The 14,908-nt window shown below is 39.4% G+C and overlaps 1 protein-coding gene across 1 annotated transcript in view; it reads left to right on the top strand.

Moving 5' to 3' along the window:
• DARS1 (aspartyl-tRNA synthetase 1) overlaps window positions 1-14,908 on the top strand; it is a 70,753-nt gene that overhangs the window by 51,740 nt on the left and 4,105 nt on the right. Inside the window, exons 8-14 of the mRNA XM_005286769.5 lie at window positions 6,428-6,539; window positions 8,411-8,545; window positions 9,498-9,645; window positions 10,837-10,983; window positions 12,112-12,154; window positions 13,959-14,039; window positions 14,770-14,881. Coding sequence (XP_005286826.1) covers window positions 6,428-6,539; window positions 8,411-8,545; window positions 9,498-9,645; window positions 10,837-10,983; window positions 12,112-12,154; window positions 13,959-14,039; window positions 14,770-14,881 — 778 coding nt within the window. The remainder of the gene's footprint in view (window positions 1-6,427; window positions 6,540-8,410; window positions 8,546-9,497; window positions 9,646-10,836; window positions 10,984-12,111; window positions 12,155-13,958; window positions 14,040-14,769; window positions 14,882-14,908) is intronic.

Here is a 14,908-nt window from a genome sequence, read left to right as displayed (position 1 = left end):
CTAGGTATTTTGTATGGCTATAGTCACTCTATTATAGACAGCACCTTTTGACTGAAATGTGCTCCCTATATATTTACAAGCTTAATTATATCTTTAAAATGTATCTTATTTTTAATTCTACTTTGTATTATCAAAATAGCCAAAAATGGGAAGAGATTATGACCAAGAAAGCATAGGATTCAAATAGTTAGCAGTATTTCTTCCATTGTTTGTGACAGAGGCCAGATGAGCTGGCGCATGAAACCAAAGCAGAAGACCTACTTGGAACATTAATATTGCAATGCGTATAACATATAAGTAGCATGTTTTTGTTTCAATTTCCCGTTTAATTCCATGGAGGAATCTTCACAGACTATGGAATGGACTCAGTCAATGCAATTTTCAGTATATCAGTGGAAGGTTTTGTGTTGTTGGAAAAATAATTGTGGTGGTGCAATTTTTTTAAAGGCAAAAATAAAAATAATTCACAGTGAGAGCTTGTCACTGTCTTTAATTTGGTCTTTTGTACTTGCGTATTGTAGCACTTGGGTAACAGCATTACATACCACTGTAAAACCCCACAATACTAGATACATCAGCAGAGATAGTTAAGGATAGTGTGACAGCTTGAATTCCTTTCTTTAGCCAGTTCAGTTTAGATCTGTGTTGTCCTAAGGCTTATTTTACTGCAGTGAAAATGTTTAAATGAGAGAAGCGTTGCTTCATATTGACAGGGAATAATCTGTCACATCTTCAGTTCAGGACTGGCTGGCTCAGGAAACTGGTAATAGGATACAAAGCTTTTCAGTTCTAGGTCAGCAGTTTGAATTTGTTTTACATTGGTAGTGATGGCTCTTTAGCAGCCTGTGTGAAATGAGTTGGTGGCCTGTCTAATTCCTGCTGAATAGGTTTCCACATCACAATGGACTTTAAATAGGTACCCTTGTTGGCAGTCTCCACAGAGAAGCCAATGATTGAATGAGCATTGAAAATAAACTACCATCTCACCTTTGGAGGTAGTCCTATCAGGTCAGCATTGAGGCTCTTCGGAGAGGGTTGCATTGTCACTGCTTGTGCTGTACCCATTATGTAACTAAATAAAAGCATCAATCTCCAGGCCTGTCAATCTGACAACTTTCACAAATACTTTAATAAATAAAAAAAAAAAAAAAAAGAGAGAACTTAGTATTGTATGTGAGGTTAAGAAGCCATGGGCTTTGCTCTGCAGTCTTGCTAAAGCGATAGAAGAGGAATTCTTGGGGAAACTACTAATAAAAGAGAATGGTTAGATCTCAGCTGGCTGTATTACTGTGTACAGCTTTAGGCTGCAGAACAAATAATTGCTTTCAGATTGGGAAGGAAGAGGTATAGCAAAATCCCATTTATTTTTCTTTCTTTTTTCATGATTTTGTAGCCCAGGAATTCTCTCTCATATAGAATTAGTAGTAGTCCATCAAACATATGTGTGACAGACCCAGACCAGTGGGGTACAGGAGTCTGGTAGAGGGCAAATATACTGGTCACTGGATGAGTAGTTTTCTGTTCTCTGAGTGACCAGAGAAGGGGCTGCACTAGAGTAATCAGGAACCTGCTAGAACCAGTTAAGGCAGGCAGGCTAATTAGGACAGCTGGAGCCAATTAAGAAGAAGCTGCTAGAATCGATTGAGGCAGGCTAATCAGGGCACCTGGGTTTTAAAAGGAGCTCACTTCAGTTTGTGGGGTGGGTGTGAGGAGCTGGGAGCAAGAGGCGCAAGGAGCTGAGAGTGAGAGGGTGTGCTGCTGGAGGACTGAGGAGCACAAGCATTCTCAGACACCAGGAGGAAGGTCCTGTGGTGAGAATAAGGAAGGTGTTTGGAGGAGGCCATGGGGAAGTAGCCCAGGGAGTTGTAGCTGTCATGCAGCAGTTACAGGAGGCAGTATAGACAGCTGCAGTCCACAGGGCCCTGGGCTGGAACCTGGAGTAGAGGGCGGGCCTGGGTTCCCCCCAAACCTCCCAATTTACCTAGACTGTGGGTTCTTCCAGAGGGGAAGGTCTCTGGGTTGTTTTCCAACCCACATGGTGAATCTCTGAGGCAAGAAAATCCGCCAATAAGCACAGGACCCACCAAGATAGAGGAGGAACTTCGTCACATATGGAAGAGGCATTACACTGCTCTACAGCCAAAATGCTTCTGAAATAAATGTAGTCAAACTTTACTAATTCTGGGTCACTGAGAACGAAAATGATGCTTAAAATTGTTGATTGGCCCTAGTTTTCAAGATATGCTATTGGGTCAGTATATACGACCCTTGACTTGGGAATGGTGGAGGATAAGTGAGTTATAAAGGGAAGGGAATCTCAATTTAAACCAGAAATGACTAAAATACATCTTTGACTGGATCTATGAATAAATCTATGACTGGGTTTGGACAGTACTTGCTTTTTAGGCAAAACAATGACTGATGCAATCTGAAGCTGGTATTGCGTCATACATGATATGAATTGTATCATGTTATTCCTAGAAGTCATGGATGATGCAATCATAACGAAGCTTACATCACTCTGCTGAGCAAATTGCCCTATATCAGCTCTAGAAATCATACAGTGTCGTGCTCTCTTATTTGTCAGTGTTTGATTTTGCAAAGGGACACATTTCTCTTTAGCCAAAGTGAGCAGAGATGCCTCATACTTGTGTGAACAGTGCAGATAACTTCTGCTATGTTTGTGGTGAAGTGACTTTTGCATCGCAAAAGCGCAGTATAACCACTATGGTTAAGAAAGCCTATCACCTTTATTTTGGCTGCAAAATTGGAGATCAGGGCAAGAGGTGGGCCCCACACATATGCTGCAACACTTGGGCAACAAATCTTCACCAGTGGTTGAACAGGAAAAGGAAATCTATGCCTTTTGCAGTGCCAATGATTTGGAGAGAGCCAACAGATCATACCAGCAATTGTTACTTCTGCATGGTGCCTCCAGTTGGGAAAGGTGTGTCAAAGAAGAAAAAGTAGACTGCATTATCCAAACATTCTATCAGCTATACACCCAGGACCCCACGGAGAAGGACTGCTTGTTCTGATGCACCTGAATCATTCTCACTTGAGTCAGATGAGGAAGAGGATGAAACTTCTGGTCCTGAACCATCAATGTCACAGGACCCACATTTTCTCCCATCCTCCTCCTCTGAACCACACCTCATAACACAAGGTGAACTGAATGACCTTGTCAGGGGTTTGGAACTACCCAAGAGTAAGGCAGAGCTGTTGGGCTCCAGACTACAGCAGTGGAATCTCCTGGCAGGTGATGTTAGGGTTTCCATGTTCCGTGACCGTCAAAAGGATCTTGTCCCATTCTTCTTCATGGAAGGTGATCTTGTAGCCTGCAACAACATCAATGGTGTGATGGCAGCCCTCAACATCATTCACGATCCAGATGAGTGGAGACTGTTCAATGATTCATCGAAGACAAGTCTTAAAGCTGTTTTACTGCATAATGGCAATGTTTTGCCATCAATTCCAGTTGGTCATGCAGTCCATATGAAGGAAACCTATGACAACATGAAACAACTTTTGAGGTACATAAACTATGACCAATATCAGTGGCAGCTTTGTGGCGATTTGAAGGTTGTTGCTCTCTTGCTTGGTCTGCAGACTGGATACACAAAGTACTGCTGTTTTCTCTGCGAATGGGATAGTCGTGCAAGAGATTCCCACTACATTAAAAAAGATTGGCCACTCCGACAGTCATTGGAGCCTGGGAGGAAAAGTGTTCAGCATCCACCACTTGTTGAATCAAGGAAGATTTTGTTACCACCCTTACACATCAAGCTGGGTCTGATGAAGAACTTTGTCAAGGCCATTGACAAAACACAATCAGCTTTCATGTACCTCCGTGGAAAATTTCCAAGGTTAAGTGAAGCTAAGATAAAGGAAGGTGTCTTTGTTGGTCCTCAGATTCGTGAACTTCTTCGAGATGACGCATTTGACCATGCAGTGCGTGGCAAGGAAAAGATGGCATGGAAAGCCTTCCAGTTAGTGGCAATAAATTTTCTCGGAAACAACAAGGCAGACAACTACAGGTTGTTGGTGGAAAACCTCCTCAAGGCATACAAAAGCCTTGGTTGCAACATGTCACTAAAGATACATTTTTTGCAGTCTCCTCATCTAGATTTTTTTCCACCGAACTGCGGAGCAGTGAGTGACGAGCACGGCGAGCGATTTCACCAGGACATTGCAACAATGGAGAAATGCTATCAGGGCAAATGGAGCCCATCAATGCTTGCAGACTATTGCTAGACAGTGACAAGAGATGTTCCATTTAATGAATACAAGAGACAAGCCAAGAAGCGCCGGGTAGACACTGAATAGGACTAAACTATGTACATAATAGTTTTTTGCCTTCTATTTCATCATAAATTTTATTTATATAACCCTTTTGCTGATTTTTAAAGTGTTACATAAACAGGACAGGTGAAATATTATCATGTAAAGCAACCATAAACACATGAAAAGACCTAGGTTTACAATTTATGATTAAAACTCTACTATCTACACAATATACATAGACATAAAATGTAAAAACTTAAATGTCTTAGAAACAATAGCCAATCAGTTGTTTTAATTGTCATATTTGAATTCAGCACATCAAAATACATAATAAATAGCACATTTTATCTCTGAAGCAGACGACTTCTCAAAAATTGCAGACCAGTGTTATTACTCTGCCACCTAAAAGGAATACTCTAGGAACTTGCCTCTGTGAGCATTTTGATGGTGGCATATCTTATAGTGGCATATATCGCCTTCCTAATCAGATATAAGGCACTGACAATTTAGGTCCCAAATTTGATGCCTTGGATGGTCATCATCTGGTGGACAATATCTTCCAACTTTTCAGTATTAAATTGCAAAATAGAAAAATATCCCTCTGGATCATTCCCATGGTCTGGATGCAGCACTCTATACTGCAATGCCTAAGCCCATAAGGCTTGGGGTCAATTTGTAGTCTTGGCATCTGTGCCTGCCTCTTGGAGTGAGTATATTTTGGAAACTGAGCAGGGCAGGGGTTGAAAAAAGGTAGAGGGGACTCCTTTCTTAACTGGTGTTCAAAACCTTACTTTCCGTATTCTGAAAGCATTGGGAGCATATTTGTGGTTAAGACATCAATCTGTGAAAACTCCAGCAACTATGAAGAGAGTCTCACTCACTCATACACCAAAATATGTAATCAGACTGATAATTTAGAGTTTATTGGCATTTTATTACCAGGCCACAATATTTTATACCTTTCTGTTTTGCTTTTTCAGTTGAGTGAAATTTTCATCTTCCGATGGAGATGAGACTAGGTTTGTTTCCAAGTAATTCAGTACCCTGTCTGTCTAAACTTGGATGATTGTGATTTTGTTTTGATTGGTTTATGGGTATATGTGGTTTGGTGGCATGTCATGTGAAAAACCACAAGAGTCTCTGACCGAACTAAAAAGTCAAATACATTATAGAAAGAAGAAGTAAACAGTGCTATGACGCAGATCATATTTTTTTTTTTTAATGTTAGCTCTTGCAAGCAACTGAAAGATCTGATATATTTATATACAGCTGTAGATTACTAACTGTCAGGTTTCATGCTGTATCGCCATGAAATCAGGTGTGGGTTCAGTGTTGACGTATTGAAATATTTTTCAGTATTGACTTACTTTTTTCACACCAAAGCTCCAAAAAGTGTTAAAGGAATATTTAATGCACTTAGATGTACAAGTGGGTTAACTGTTGCGCATATAAAAAGCAATATTCTTATAACTGTTTTTTTTTTTTTTTAAGTTTTCACTTTAAAAGGTGATTTACATTTTGCAGCAAACATGTGAAAGACTGAACAAAAGTCAGTTTACTTGACCAGTTTTTGTGGGAAATTTTAAATGCTTTTATGTCTCATTTTAGCGGGGGGTGGGGGGGGGTGGTTATGTCTATAGATACTCCAAAGGCCCTGTATTTCAGTGGTCTCTTTAACAGGACTAAACCGATTTTTCTCCCTTATGTGTTTTACCAAGGTCATTGTTTTTATCTTGTATTCATTTAAAGCTAATTCATTAAATATTTCTGCATCTGTTTTGGTTCAGTGCAATGAAAGCTTTTTAATAGATTTAGCTTTTACAGTGTTATCGTACTGGAGAAGAATGATGTATCTCACAACTCAATGGTTCTTTAAGAGGGTGTAAAATTCACACTAGTGCCTTCTTGTAACTGAATGCACTGTAAAGTGAAGTAAAAGGATTTCACTTGTTACCTTTGCTGTTGCTATTTTCAGGGAATCAGTAATTCTCAATTCAGACTGCTCTCTTTTCAGGCTGCTGGGAATATGGGATAATAAGCACACCTGAGAGTGCTTAAACATTCTCATGGTCATGACAAAAGTAATAAAGTTCAACAAGTAAAACTAATTCAGGATTCATTTATTTTATTTCCTTTCTTATAGACCTGTACTAGTCAAGCTGTCTTCCACCTTCAGTCTGGTATCTGTCAGCTCTTTCGAGAAACTCTCATTCGCAGGGGGTTTGTGGAAATTCAGACTCCCAAAATCATCTCAGGTACGGTGTGGTTTAATGTGGTATGGCATTTACTTAGCACAGCGATACTGGATTGATATTTGAGGGGCTGAAAAATGATTTTTTTTTCTTTTTAACAAGCAATAAATTACTATCTTTTAAGTTTAGAATAGCATCTCCTAGAAAGAAAAAACGGTGTTCTGTTGTTCTCCTATCCTTAGATGTTAGTAGTTGGCTCACTGCTTGCACCTTTTAGTGTTAGTACTCCTGACAAGAGAGGATTATTATTATTACCTGACTTGCAGTTTCTCCTGGGCATGTAAAGATTCTGTTAAGTTAAACAAAGACTGAACTCTTGAACTTGAACACTCTTGAATGTTGGGTACCACCAATCTAAAATCCGATGCACTTAACTTAAATGCAGCTTCCCCACAGAAGAGCCTTCTCTCACTTGATACTGAACATAAGATCATTCCGTGGTAGAAAATATTGCAAGTTGTCACATCTATAGAGAGCAAAATAAGGTTATTTGAAGCTGCTAGCATAGCTTTGCATGGAAGCATGGCCTAATGGCTAACGCACATGACTAGGAGTTGGGAAATGTAGATTCTGTTCCTGGCTCTGCCACTGATTTGCTGTGTGACTTTGAGCAAGTCAGTTAATGGTTCAGTGCCTCACTTCTCCCATCTGTAAATTGGAGATGGTATGTGCCTGCCAGGGGTATGGCGAGGCATCAGTAATGTTGCTAAGGTGTATGGCAATTCTCTGATGGAAGGTGCTATATCAGGGAGAAGTATTAGTGGTGGTATTCTTTCTTTGGATATGCCTTACTCAGACCTCTTTCTTAGAAGTGTAATTCTCCTTTTATTTTATGAAACCAGTTGTCAGCTGAGACTGTAACGGCAGCCTTTTATAATCTAATATATGTAAGCAATTGTCTTACTACAGAAAATCTCACAAACGCAACAGTTCACCTCCTTCATGTTAGATGTCTCTGTGTTATAAAGATAAGAAATGATGCTATAGTACAAATGGCTCACAAGGTCTCTTTGCATAGGAAGTGTGCCATTCTTACTGTGTTGCATACCAATAGTGCAAACATCCTATTTGTTTCAGTGAGGTTATGTTTATGCAAAATCGTTAAGTAAAGTAGGTACAGTCTATGCTAATTTTCATATTTAAATATCCTAGCTGTTTCAGTCTTCAAGATTTCAAAAGTTGTTGGTTCATGCTCAAGAATAATTACGTTACCGTATTTACTTAAATTAAGCCATTTCTGCTGAGTGTGCAAAAACAGCTGCTGAAAATCTGAGATCTTTGGGGGTAGGGTGGTTGTGTTGCAACTCAAATGGCATAACAATTTTTGCACATGAATTTGAGGAGAGAGGGTATTGGTAAAAGAGAGAAGCCCATCTTTGTGGAAGAGAGGGTAATCTTTCAGTACTTACATAGTACTCTCTCATCTTCAAAACTCTTTAAGAACATTAGCTAACGATTCCTCACAACATCTTTTGTTACCTAGATAAGAAAGTATCATTCTCATTTTATAGACATAGAAACAGAACAGTAAAGTGACTCACCTGAAGGCACAGAAGGGAGTGAGTTTCAGTTGTGTGTGCATTCAGTTAGAATGCAGGAGTTCTTGGCTCCTTATGACTTTGCACTCAAGTGTGCGTGCTCTCGTGCCCTTAGGATAACTTTTTATGCCCAGCATGTTACACCCCTAAACTGAGTAAAGGATTTAGACATACAGTTACCATTGAAATTAATGGTTGCTCTATGTATATTCCCCTAATTGGTTTTGAAATATCTCATCCTAAGCTTTACATGAACCCAAACGTACTTGAATAGATCAACCTCGGGTTTTGTAAGTTTTTTTATATTTTAATTGCTGTAAACATTTGCTTTTTCAGCTCCCAGTGAAGGAGGAGCCAATGTGTTTACTGTATCCTACTTCAAAAGCAGTGCCTACCTGGCTCAGTCTCCACAACTGTACAAGCAGATGTGTATTTGTGCTGACTTTGAAAAGGTTTTCTGCATTGGACCAGGTCAGAATAACTTTGTTTTATCAGTTTTTCATGCTGCAGTGATGGCTTAGAGCAAGCCTGTGACAAATGAGATGATGTGCACACACTGAAAGTTTGAATCCTTTCGCTTCTTCTCTACATACTGAACAAAAGTTTCAAGGAAGGGCTACTAATTGGACTGACATAATGACCATGTTTAAGGGGTAAGCTGGTGGAATAAAAGTGCAATGCTCAAGTCAGACGCGCTGATAGAAAGCACTGGTGTTCTCTAGCCGATGTTGCCATGTAATATTCCAGGCTCTTGGATGAAAAAGAGTGAGGACTGGAATGGAAGTTAATGATTCAGTGATGAGCTAAAACAAGCTAGCAAAGCGTCTACTAACTCTGTGATGCCAGAAGCTGATGATTCTTGATGAACATGCTTTACTTGTCCAATACCAAGCAGTTAAAAATATGCTTATTTACATTCTTTAAATTTATTTTAATTCCTAAAATGCACCCATGCTGTGTTGTATGTCTACAGACAACTTCATTTAAACAACACCCCCAATGTAAATTGGATTGAGAGCAAAGAACCCTTAGTCCTTAATTTCCAATCTCCCTTTCCTCAAAAGCTTTTGAAAAATAGAAATAGCGTCCGCTGAGCACTAACATATATCTTTGTCAGAACTGTAAAAGTGGTACATTTAAAGCTGGTAACTAGTGATTTATTTCTAAATTGGCAGAACAACTTCTAAAGTAAGAGAACTAAAGATTTCTAAAGGTACCAAATAAGTCTTGCTCATTAGCAAAATTAAGCTCAGGGGATAGCCCATCTCTACAGGACCAGTTGTGTGTGGTTTTAGGTAAGAGGAATTGTCATGCTCACATACAGTAATGCATGATGTGATTGAGTTATTTTTTGTAAATCAAATATTGTAGTCATTTCCTTTAGGATACAAGGTCATTTAGAATTTGTACTCTAATTTTACAGTGTTTAGAGCTGAGGACTCCAATACACACAGACACCTAACTGAGTTTGTTGGTCTGGATATTGAAATGGCTTTTAATTACCACTATCATGAAGTGGTTGATGAGATTGCGGACACCTTAGTACAGATATTCAAGGGACTTCAAGAAAGGTAAATAGAGCGTTTTTCAGTCCGTGGACAGCTTCATCTGCTTGAGATCTCTAGGGTCCTTGCAGGAAAGTAGTGGGCGCTCCATCCTCACTCTATCCAATAACTGCTAGGAACCTAATTTATACCGAGAGAGCTTCAGAATTAAGGTTCTTATTCTGCTTGACTTTCCCTGTGCATCTTAGATTTTGGAACTCACTGAAGAAATGATCTTTTTCTACCCGGGGCTGTAATTCCTAGGGTATGACAGACTGCATTAAGAAAACTCACTGTTCTTCTGTTGGAATGGCCTCCTAACAGAAATGATCTGTCCTCAAATTTAAATGTCCGTACTCTTGTGCACATACAAACTCTTTGTCCTTATTTTGATATTGAGCTGTATATTTGCTCTTACAGAAATTTTGTTAGAATCCTATTTATTGTAGTAGTCAGCATTATCTGCTACAAAAGCCAACAACAACAGTATTTTCCATTTTTTGCCACATACCTCACTTGACAAATCTAGTTAGATTTCCTCCCAGAACTTGAACATCCATTTACAAATTATACAGTATCTTGCTGCCATAAACACAGATCCTATTACCCAACCAAAAGGAAATCTGTGTTTTTATGATATTTGATTTATGTAATACACCTCTACTTCGATATAACACTGTCCTTGGGGAGCCAAAAAAATCTTACCGTGTTATAGGTGAGACCACATTATATCAAACTTGCTTTGATCCACTGCAGTGCACAGCCCCGCCCCCCCGGAGCACTGCTTTACCGCGTTATATCTGAATTTGTATTATATTGGGTCACGTTATATCAGGGTAGAGATGTACTTAATTTCAAAGGAGTAGAGCTAGTAAAGAGGGTTGTTTTTTTGTTTTGTTTTTAAGAGCAATGATTGAGGAATAATCTGGTCAGTCAGTTACTTCTTGAGAGAGGAATGAAGCAGCAAGAGTAGTGTTAAAATATTTAACTTTTGTAATATTTAAATAGGGATTGCATTATCTTGGATAACATTCAGTTTTGACTATATAGAACTCTCCCAGAAACTGCTTCAAATTAGTTTGTGTGTTGCAAGAGTAACCTCTTGTGGCAAAAATATGCACTGCAATTGTAAGCTTATTGTTGGACTGCAAATGAAATACCTCTCCTCTCTGCCCCACTGCCGCCCTCCCCCTTCTCCCCCCCCCCCAATGTATACAGGTTTCAAACTGAAATTCTGACAGTGAACAAACAGTTTCCTTGTGAACCATTCAAGTTTTTGGAGCCAACTCTGAGGTTGGAGTACCGTGAAGCTCTGGCTATGCTCAGGGAAGCTGGAGTAGAGATGGGGGATGAAGATGATCTAAGGTACATACATATTGTTGGAATGTAGTACAATCTTGTAAAAGTGGTCTAGCACCGTCTGTTGTTAAGGTGTCAATTTTGCATTGTGTGACCAAAGAGCATGAGAACACATCACAAGTTTTGAAATGAAGAATAAACTAGACCATATCTGTTGAAAAATTGAAGTGACTGGATATGAATTTTTTTTTTCCCACTGTAGATTTTATACCTTAGAAAGCCCAACACGAAACAAACTAAAAGTACAAAGAGGGCGGAACTCCTTTTAAGAGTAAAACATTTGTCTGCCTAGCAGTGGCAGGAATCTGTGTGAGCATGATTTTAGTTCAAAAACTCTACAGTCAAAAATCTTGCTTATTGATCAGCCCTTCTACCATGGAAATTTGCTGTACATTTTTTCCTCTTTAACATTGGTCCTGATCTAATTCCCATTGATATCGGTGGAAGTTGATAAAGGCCCTGTGGGTTCACAACAGCTTCCAAGTACATTTACCACATTAAAACATTTCTGCTCTTTTGCATATGTACAACAACATAGAGGTGTGTGTTACTCTACAGGTAAATAAAAATCAGGGCTTTGGAGTGGAGCCCAGAGCTGGAGCGCGGAACAGTGGAGCTGCACGTTTTTGCCTGGAGCGGAGCCGGAGCACAGCTCCAAAGCCCTGAAAAAATAACAGATCTCTGCCCCCAAAAGGTTGCCGTCTAAGGGGACAGTATTGCAAAATGCTTATTTCCATATCTAACTGGTATCATTTTACACCCATTTTACACAAGTGTCAATGATTATGCAAGGCAGTGGGGAATCAGGTCCATAATCTTTCACTAGTAAAAATAGTGTGAGAAGAACTGGCAAGGTAATAGCAAGCACATATGTAAATATCAGTTAATTCAGGGGGGTTATATTTCTGCAAAGTGGGATGTTTTAGGACACTACCGCACTTCATTTAAGAACACAAAGAAATGTGATTAATGTTTTTAAAATTCTGAGTTGTAGGATCTAAAAATATTCAGGAACTATTTGTATGTTTTCCAAAGGAGGGTGTGGGGGAACCCATCAGACATAAATCTGTTAAATTCTTTGAGGTGTATGTCTGGTAAAGGTCTTATTCTGATGGTGAGAATATTTCTTTTCAGCACACCTAATGAAAAGCTTCTGGGTCGTCTGGTGAAAGAGAAGGTAACAGTCACTTCAGAATAAATTACTCTCTTTATTAAAACTGAAGCTTAATCTCCACATAGAAAACTAGAGAGAAATGTCTGTTTTATACAAAACAGCTTTTTGCATCTCTAATGCAGGCTGTTCTCTGAACAAGCCAGAGTCATTTGGGCAGCATTCTATGATTGGCATAAGACTTTCTCAATGATTGTTCTAGATCAGTGGTCCCCAAACTTTTGAGGGTTGTGCCCCCACTTACCCATGTCTGTGCCCCTTGGGGCTGGGAGCGGGGCCACAGGTCTGGATGGGGGGAGGGTGAATGTGGACAGATCCTTTCATGGATGGAGAACTGGTTAAAAGACTGGGAACAAAGGATAGGGAAAAAATGGTAAATTTTCAGAATGGACAGGGGTAACTAGTGGTGTTCCCCAAGGGTCAGTCCTAGGACCAATCCTATTCAACTTATTCATAAATGATCTGGAGAAAGGGGTAAACAGTGAGGTGGCAAAGTTTGCAGATGATACTAAACTTCTCAAGATAGTTAAGACCAAAGCAGACTGTGAAGAACTTCAAAAAGATCTCACAAAACTAAGTGATTGGGCAACAAAATGGCAAATGAAATTTAATGTGGATAAATGTAAAGTAATGCACATTGGAAAAAATAACCCCAACTATACATACAATATGATGGGGGCTAATTAGCTACAACTAATCAGGAAAGCGATCTTGGAGTCATTGTGAATAGTTCTCTGAAGACGTCCATGTAGTGTGCAGCGGCAGTCAAAAAACCAAACAGGATGTTAGGAATCATTAAAAAAGGGATAGAGAATAAGACAGAGAATATCTTATTGCCCTTGTATAAATCCATGGTACGCCCACGTCTTGAATACTGCGTACAGATGTGGTCTCCTCATCTCAAAAAAGATATACTGGTATTAGAAAAGGTTGAGAGAAGGGCAACTAAAATGATTAGGGGTTTGGAACGGGTCCCATATGAGGAGAGATTAGAGGCTAGGGCTTTTCAGCTTGGAAAAGAAGAGACTAAGGGGAGATATGATAGAGGTATATAAAATCATGAATGGTGTGGAGAAAGTGAATAAGGAAAAGTTATTTACTTGTTCCCATAATATAAGAATTAGGGGCCACCAAATGAAATTGATGGGCAGCAGGTTTAAAGCAAATAAAAGGAAGTTCTTCATCACACAGCGCACAGTCAACCTGTGGAACTCCTTGCCTGAGGAGGTTGTGAAGGCTAGGATTATAACAAGGTTTAAAAGAGAGCTAGATAAATTCATGGGGGTTAAATCCATTAATGGCTTAGCCAAGATGAGTAAGGAATGGTGTCCCTAGCCTCTGTTTGTCAGAGGGTGGTGATGGATGGCAGGAGAGAGATCACTTGATCATTACCTGTTAGGTTCACTCCCTCTGGGACACCTGGCATTGGTCACTGTCGGTAGACAGGATACTGCGCTGGATGGATCTTTGGTCTGACCCAGTATGGCCATTCTTATGTTCTTGTGTTTTAGGACAAGGAATTTTATATTCAAGAATGCTAGAGCTCATAACAAATGTAGTGTCCAAAAAGCTAGTATAGATACTACAGTAGTGCCCCTATTTAACTATTGTTTTTCAAGCTAAGTTATGGGTGAAATCAACTGTTTCTCCTTTTTTAAAATTGTGCGAAAGTTAATAAAAAAAGGTATTAAACTAACAGACCTTTTGTTTAGATTTAAAAGAATCTTTGATTGTTGCTTCCTCTATGTAACCCTCACCTCACCCCATTTGATCTAGTATTAACTTTATGAAAATATTTGTTCTCTTACAGTACGATACAGACTTCTATATTCTTGACAAATATCCTCTGGCTGTGAGGCCTTTCTATACAATGCCGGACCCAGGAAATCCTGTAAGTAAAGTTGTATAGTGTTGTCAGTGTAAAAAAGCAAAGTTTTAATCTAGCTATGAAAACCTAATTTGACAAAGCACAGCTGAGTTAAAAACTTTTTCTTATGTGATCTGCAGTCCCAATAAGATTTGTTGTTCACATTGGTATTAAGAATAAACCAATATCTGATAGGCCATACCCTGTATTACAGTTACATTTACTGATAAAAATCTGCCAGAAAGAAAAACAAACAGAGCTGTAAATATTAGAAACCCATAGAAGAAAACTTCCCAGCAGAGGCCTTGTCTGTCAGAGTACTGCTGTTTCTGTAGTCACTAATGCATGGAGAGCAAAACTAGTCTTACAGGGGAATAAAAGCTCTAGCAGAAGCCATGCTTTCTTTAGTTTTTGTATGGAGTCCTCTAATTGTTGCCAGAATGGGCTCTGCATTTTTACATCTACATTTGCTGAAACTCCAAATACAAATGATGTGATTCTGCAAAGAGGGAGGTGGCAGAATTCAGGTTCACAAATCAGTCTGTCTGAATGTGATGACAGGAAGCAGAACTGAGTTTACTGATGCTGATGCAGCCCACAGTACTTCACACCGTCAACTAGCTGCATCAAGTATCATAGGTGAAGTTACTGAAAAGCGCATTTTGTCTGGTGGCAGGCTGAGCAGGTGTCAGTGGGAAACACACCCTTCTCTCCAACTTCAATCACTAATGAAATGCAAACTTTTCCTTTCCAGAAAAACTCCAACTCCTATGATATGTTCATGAGAGGGGAAGAGATTTTATCTGGGGCTCAGAGAATTCACGATCCTCAGCTGCTGACAGAAAGAGCCCAGCATCATGGTGTTGGTAATAAAATGTTTAAACTTTGAAAGA

This window comes from Chrysemys picta, chromosome 11 (assembly GCF_011386835.1).
Source record: "Chrysemys picta bellii isolate R12L10 chromosome 11, ASM1138683v2, whole genome shotgun sequence".
Lineage (NCBI taxonomy): Eukaryota > Metazoa > Chordata > Testudines > Emydidae > Chrysemys > Chrysemys picta.
The sequence above is the reverse complement of the archived record's forward strand: the minus strand, read 5'-3'. Positions and strand labels throughout refer to the sequence as shown.